The following is a 7,547-nucleotide window of genomic DNA, read 5'->3' as shown; positions in this document are numbered from 1 at the left end:
AAACAATTTATGCTAACCTGATCCAACTTATTTACAACTCAATCCATTTTGGACCAATTTTTGACTCGATTGATTTCGACCCAACCCAACCCGCTCAATTGCGCCCGTCCTCACTCCAACTCCCTATAAAGAAGATGTATTGAACATCCTATGGATGATTAGGAGGCAACGCCCCTTCTTCCCAGCAAAAGGATTGTGATCTAGGACTTTGATTAGTGTCTTGATTTAGTTGGACATTGGATCAAATCTTAAGTTAAATATACATGTATTAATATATTAAATTAAATATATATAAAGAAAATAAATATTCTTTTTTTTGTTAAAGATTATGTTCAGACGAACATGGGGCGCGTGTGGTGCACTGTTAAGCCTAAAGTGTATTTTACTTTATTTTTGATAATACATATGGCTAAATTACTGTTTTATTTTTCTTAACACAGGGGATGAATTACTAATGGTGTAAAAAATTCGGTGGTCATTTTGTATAATTCCAATAGAATATAAATACAAATCTCTTTTATTTTTTCTCTTTTTCTCCCCATCTCAATGATGAATGGGTTATCTTAATAAAATACTACACTAGTTTGGTAAGTCAATCTTTTTCTTTTTTCTTTAGCTTCTTTCCTTTTTTGGTACCTTCTTTCGTGGAATGTCAATCTTTCCCTTTTTTATTAATTTCTTTCTTTCTTCAGCACTTTCCTTTTTTGGAATGTCAATCTTTCCCTTTTTCATTGATTTATTTCCTTCTTCAACACCTTCCTTTTCGTAAATGACGATCTTTTCATTTCTAGTTTGGTTTTTTCCTCCATCAACAACCCCCAATTCCTGAATATCGTTAGGGTATTTAGGAATTCAATCGGGTCATGGGCTTCTTTCGCAGGCATGTTCTATCTTAAGGTGCCGATACTAAAAATTCAGAAGCTAAGTATGAAGTAATTTCAAAATCAGTTAGCCCGATCGTTGCGAATAGATCCATTATAAATTTGGTTACAAGGCTTCGCCTCACCCGCTGAGAATCGAGATAATGTCTTTGATAGTAATTTGAAGTAATTTAATGTCTTTGATGGTTACAAGGTTTATATGATCAAGAACTTTGTCACTATCTTAGCGTTAACTTTATTTTGAGTTTTGAACTCTAATATTTTTTGTACTTTCACTGCATACTTTACCTTTGTATGACTAGTATGTTTATTTCTTGTATGAGTTCTCATATTTATTCCTTGGTTCCGAGCGTTTCATTATGACCCGTAAGAAAATTTGATTTTCATTTAGCTTTGGGGCGTTGCATTTTGCGCCTCAAGAAAGCTCTGATTTTGCTTCGGGGCGTTCTATTATGCGTTTCAAGGACTTTGATTATTGTTTTGCTTCGAGGTATTTTATTTTGCACCTAAATGAAGCTTTGATTATCATTTTGCTTCGGGGTGTTGCATTTTGTGCCTCAATGAAGTTTTGATTATTATTTTGCTTCGAGGTGTTCTATTATGCGCCCCAAGGAAGCTTTGTTTATCATTTTTCTTTGGGCCGCTCTATTTTGCACCTCAAGGAAAGTTGTTTGTGATTAGCTTCAGGGCGTTCTATTATGCGCCGCAAGAAAACTTGATTTTCATTTAGCTTCATGGCGTTGTATTTTGAGCTTCAAGGGAGCTTTGATTATCATTTTGCTTCGGGGCTTTCTATTTTGCGCCTTGAGGAAGCTTGTTTGTCATCGGCTTTGGGGCATTCTACTATGCGCCTTAAGAAACCTTGATTGTTGTTGGCTACGGGGCATTTTATTATGCACCTTATAAGGAAGCTTTTATGAATTTCAGTAAAAAGTTAAATTTATTATCACCTTTTTTAGGGGAATGTTTGTTCCGATGAACATTATACACAATATGTGTATTTTCTTTATTCTTTTTACTTTAAAATGTTATATTATCATACATAAAAAAAAATGTATTAGCTCAGGTCTAGAGCATCAAGCTAATTACACCAAGTGTTGCAGTTCGACCCTGTGAAAATGTAACTAACAAAAAGCTGGGAAAAGAGATAGGTCATGGCACATGGGGGGGACAATCAGAGTAATCTCCGTACCATCTCCCGCTCGAACCAAAAATAATTTTCTTTTATTATGTGTTATCTTGCAATGTTGGCGCACATCATAGCAAAGGTCTACCGCATCTCACCTCTCTATCACATCTCATTTTTCTTTTTCATCTTTTGATTACAAAATTATTCTCGCTCTCTCTTCCTATAAAAGGATTTCCTCGCCTTTCTTATCACTACTATATCAAAAAAATGAAACATGCAAGAACATTAAATAAAACCTCTTCCCTTAAAGGCCATTTCCTCAAGTTCCCCAATATTTCGTCCATGCAAGATACTTGAATCTTCAAGAAATCTACATATATCAAACTATTTTTGTTGTGATTTCTCATCGTATTTCTCAATCTTCAAAAAATTGTGGATGGTCATTTTGTATAATTCCAATAAAATATAAATACGGATCTTTTTTTTTTTTTTTCATTTTCCATTTTTTTATTTATTTATTTCTTTCTTCAACATCTTTCTTTTCGTAAACCACCAACTTTCTAGTCTGATTTTTCTCTCCAATTGCACTTTCCCCAGCGAACAAATACGCCATTGCAATGCACCTCAATTTGGCCCAACAAAACCAGTTGAATTGGCTTCCCAGCTGCTGTGTTTTGAAAGATGAGATATTGGGCATCAATTAAGTAACATATGATTTGGACAGTATATTAGTAAAGAATAAATATCAACCATTGATTTATATTATAGATTCAATAGTTGTGAAATAAAGGTAAAAAAAGAAAAAATCGACACATGCACAACACCATTTGCGTGAGGGGGTAAATCGCTATTCTATTTCTCGAAAAATAGTTATTTGCGTATTTTCCATATCACGGATAATTAGATTTCAAATTACGTTTGAGTAAAGTAAATTAATACTCTATGCGATAAGTCAATAGAGACTAAATATGATAATATTAAATTCAGCGAATTTTAACCGTCAAAATAATATGTTTGAGGACGAAGATAAACTCCAGAGGTACTAAATACGGTTAATTATACCAAACCTCATAATGAGAATGATGTGAATTAGTCGTTTAATTACATTCTTTTATAAATACTACATATATACATATTTATATTAATGAAATAAAACATATAATAAAATTTAAAATAAAAATCGGATCCCAGCGAATATCTTTATCTTTTAAGTGCTGCACGAATTTATGTGCCTTCGATAACACGTATTCTTGAAGATGATATTCTTCAGTGTAGCTTTCTTCTTTATTACAACACTTTATATTCTTTCTGGACTTTCTCACGGCTCATTTTCCTCCATTAATCTGTACTGATATAAAAAGAAAAGATATTTTTTACTTATAAATAACAGTTTATAAAATTATTATATCAATATTTTTGTTGTGTTGATAATATTTTTAAATTGTGTTCTTTTTTAAAAAAATATGACTTGTTAGTTTATATATGTTATTTTTAATTATAATATATTTTAAAACTTAAAAAAAATTATTATATGCACACAGAAACAATGTGGCACAACAACTGGCCTAAAATAAAGAGAAAGAGAAGAAAAAGCTGGTAATACATTGTCTAGCTGCTTAACTTCAATGTTATCCTAAACTTTTACGACATTTTCAATGCGAATCAATAAAATTTATCTATACGAATATATATATATATATATATATATATAAAAGTAGCTCTCATTCACAAACGACGATTACCTTTTTGTAAAGTCAAAAAACTCTTCAATTTATAAGATAATGAACTTATTCAAATGTCAAATTTTTAGATTAATTGATAAATTAGTTTTCTTTTCTATCTTTCTCTTTATGTTATATTGGTTTATATATTTTATTTATATTTATAATATAAAATATTATTTATTACTTACACATAAAAATGGCGTGCCACAATAGCTAATACTAATTATGAAATATAATAATTATCCCCCTAATTAGATCATTTTTAAAAATTAATTATAATTATTTTTTTCTTTTTATAAAAGTGGCTCTACGTCATTTTAACAACTCTACACCAATGCTTTTGTTGTGTGGATAAAAGTTATTTTTTTTCTTTCTTTTTTTCTTTTAAAAATATGATTTGTTGGTTTGTATATTTTAAAATATAAAAAATTATTTATTATATACATGCAAAAACGACGTGTAACGATAACTAATATGTTAATAATCCCAAGCCTGTTGGTATTTTTTTTCTTTTGTTTTTTAAACGAAAACCGTGCAATCATTCAATATTTATATATAAGCACAACAGTGTTGAGTACATAACCTTCGACGGCGAACGAGAAACCACAGGCTGGATTGAGTTATTAATCAAAGGGCACCAAAAATAATGCGAACAACTTAAGAAACTTCACACATGAAACAAAGAACTTGTCGAGATGATTGGAGAGGATGAACGTACGTTCAAGATATGTATATTAATTTTTATGTGATTAAATTTTAATTTTTTAAGACAATAGATCAGTCATTGAGATCCAAATCAGCATACAAAGCACATGCTTAATCATTATTATAAGGTTTGTAGGTGGAAAATTTTTGTTCGAATCAAATTTGGTCGAGTCAAATCAATCACAAAGCAAGTTTATCACACTTGGTGTCTGACGGGTCATTTTTTTAAACTGTACATAGGACGTGTATTGCACTTTTCATATAATTGGTTCAAGTGTGGTTGAGTCCACGGGTGCCACCACTTCTAAAACAACTACATTCAATAACATATATATATATATATATATATATACAGTAAAACTTCTATAAATTAATAAATTTTCTAAAATAATAAAATCTTCCGGTCCCGACTTGGGGCTTTGTAAAAAATATCAAATTCGATAAGATAAGAAAATAATAATTTTTTGAAAAATTCCTTTATAAATATTAGGTCCCATTAAAACTCTAAATTAATAATTCATAAATATTACAATTATAAATATTATGATAATTTACTAAAATATGAAGTCTGTAATGCTTCACGCATTTGATCATTCATGGATGATTTTGTGATGTCTTTTAGATGAAAAGACATGGTTGGGTGTTATAAATTATTTTATTATCATTTCGAGATTTATGTAGTATATGTTTCATTCATCATGCATGAATATATTTAATTGATTATAATAGTTATTTAAGTGCAACGAATTAATGTAAACATGTATATTTAAGTAATTCCAATGAATTGATACATGTGTCTATGAATATAATAGTTAATTGTATACAATGAATTGATATTATACAGGAGTATATTTAATTAGCTATAAAAAGTTGATTGATGCATGAATATAATCAATGAAACATATATGAATTCATCTATTTTCACTACATATGTACTAAATTTGTTGAATTTAAAAAGTCTCTCTTTTAATTAATAAAATATTAATTTATCGATAAATTAATATCTCTCTAAATTAATAAAATTTCATGGTCCCAAGGTTATTAATTTATAGAGGTTTTACTGTATATGTATAATTTTATAAAAGTATTAATTTATAATATTGAAGAGACCATAAATTCATGTAAGATTCTTTCCGAAATTATTATCTTATTAATTTATTAAAATAATTAATTTTGATTTTGAGCTCAAATTAAAACAAAAAAAGATTATTATTTTAATTTATCAAGTATTAATTTACAAAGATTGTAAGTAGGAGGAATTTTTAAATAAGAGTCAACACCTAGGCCACTGCAACTTGCAGCGCTAATTAACAGACTTAGTCTGAAACACAGCGCTAATTCCAAGTCTTGGAATCCAGAACCCACACCAACAGCAAATCAGAGAAGAAATTTTAGCTTTGGTTTGATATCTCCTATGCTACAGCTATCGATGAAATCATTCTAAGTAGTTCAGGTCTGAAGCTATGGCAGATCTCTCCACAGGAGCTGTACATGGCTATGATGAACTGAAAAATAATGTGTGTTTCAACTGTGGGAATTATTGCTAAATCATCATCTTCTTCTGATCAAACTAAAAGAAACTACCTAAATCTTGAATGATGGGGATCACATAGATCTGATTTGAATGCAAAGGAGAGATGAAGATTTGAGTACCGAAAACTGAAGAGATTTGTCAAGAAACTGGAATGATTCTGCCGAGGCCGGCTCTCATCATCTTCTTGAACTCATCAAAATTGACCATCCCATCTCCATCCATGTCCACTTTCCTGATCATCTCCTTGCAATCTTCCAACTTCTTCCCCTCTGTGAATCCCAGAGAGGAAAGCACCAATCCCAGCTCCTCAACTGTTATAAGCCCGTCTTTGTTCCCATCAAACACATCAAACGCCTCCTTCAAATCCCCATCTCCGCCGGCCCCCTCTTCAGCTTCTCCACGCCCCTCGTCGCCGCCAGATATCGAGTCGAATAGCTCGCAGAACTCGTCGAAATCAATCAGCCCATCTCCATTTGAGTCCACTTTCTCCACCATATCAGCCACGTCTCTCTCCCCTGCCGAAATCCCAATGTTCTTCAGCGATTCCCTCAGCTCCTCCCTCGTTATGTACCCGTCGTTGTTCTTGTCGAACGTCGCGAAAACGCCTCGGAGTTCGATCCCCCCCCTCCTGCTGCTGCTAGTCTTAGCGTTATTGGAGCTGGTTTTGGCAGCATCCTGTGAAGGGGTTCTGGGCCGATGATTGAAGGATTTGACGCATCGTGAGAGGAATTTCTTAGTCGGAGGGATGGTGGAGACTGTGCAGATGAGGCCAAATATGAAGAGAAAACAGTATAACAGTATGGCAATCATCTCTCTCTTCTTCTGCTGTGCCACTGAAATGACACGAAACAACAAATTTCTGCGCTGGGGTTCGGTTAAAAGGAAGAATGGACTTTCTGCATTGAAGAAGAAGTTAACGCGTGGGGCGGGGGTGGGTTGATGGGTTCTTTAGGTTGATCCCACAAACCGCGTGAAACTGTCATAACTGCAAAAGAAAATAACTTTGTTTCTAGAGAGAGAAACAATGAATAACATGTAAATTCTTTAGACACAGAATAGTGCAGTCATGAATCATGATTGTGATGCTTCTCTGTTGCAAACCATTTAATACATTTTTCAATCTTTTCCATCAATTTATTATTATATTGATTCTTTGAAACTTTGATGTTGATGGAATTTCATAAGTTTTTGGGTCAATTATTGTCGTCATATGAAAACATATAAATACTTTTTAAATAAAAAATGATTATATAGTCCTTAAACGATCTTGCTGAATATTTTAAAAAATTAAAAAAATATTCAGAAAATTATAAAAAAAATTAAGAATGAGCAAAATAAATATTTATAAAAATATATAAAATTATAATTCATATTGCAATAGGACATTTCAGTCAGTTTACATATAAAAATTATATGGAAGCCTAATGGAGGCTAACAAAATAAGTTCGTTATTACACGAACGTTAAAATCAAAAGGGTGTTTGTAAATTTTCAAACGATAAATAAATATTTATAATTATGTCAAATTGCAGGGAATGTGATTGTAACTTACCTTAATTTTAACCCTATTCATAT

General features: G+C 31.5%; 1 protein-coding gene across 1 annotated transcript; it reads right to left on the bottom strand.

Moving 5' to 3' along the window:
- LOC105162129 (calmodulin-like protein 3) lies at positions 5,775 to 6,998 on the bottom strand. Its single transcript, XM_011080086.2, has one exon. It carries the CDS (start codon positions 6,781 to 6,783, stop codon positions 6,112 to 6,114), a length of 672 nt encoding a protein of 223 aa, XP_011078388.1. The 5' UTR covers positions 6,784 to 6,998; the 3' UTR covers positions 5,775 to 6,111.

Source organism: Sesamum indicum, linkage group LG5 (assembly GCF_000512975.1).
Source record: "Sesamum indicum cultivar Zhongzhi No. 13 linkage group LG5, S_indicum_v1.0, whole genome shotgun sequence".
Lineage (NCBI taxonomy): Eukaryota > Viridiplantae > Streptophyta > Magnoliopsida > Lamiales > Pedaliaceae > Sesamum > Sesamum indicum.
The sequence above is the reverse complement of the archived record's forward strand: the minus strand, read 5'-3'. Positions and strand labels throughout refer to the sequence as shown.

Bases quoted from the DNA above. Each gene is read 5' to 3' on its own strand.
- LOC105162129 (XM_011080086.2), bottom strand. From the start codon at position 6,783: ATGATTGCCATACTGTTATACTGTTTTCTCTTCATATTTGGCCTCATC.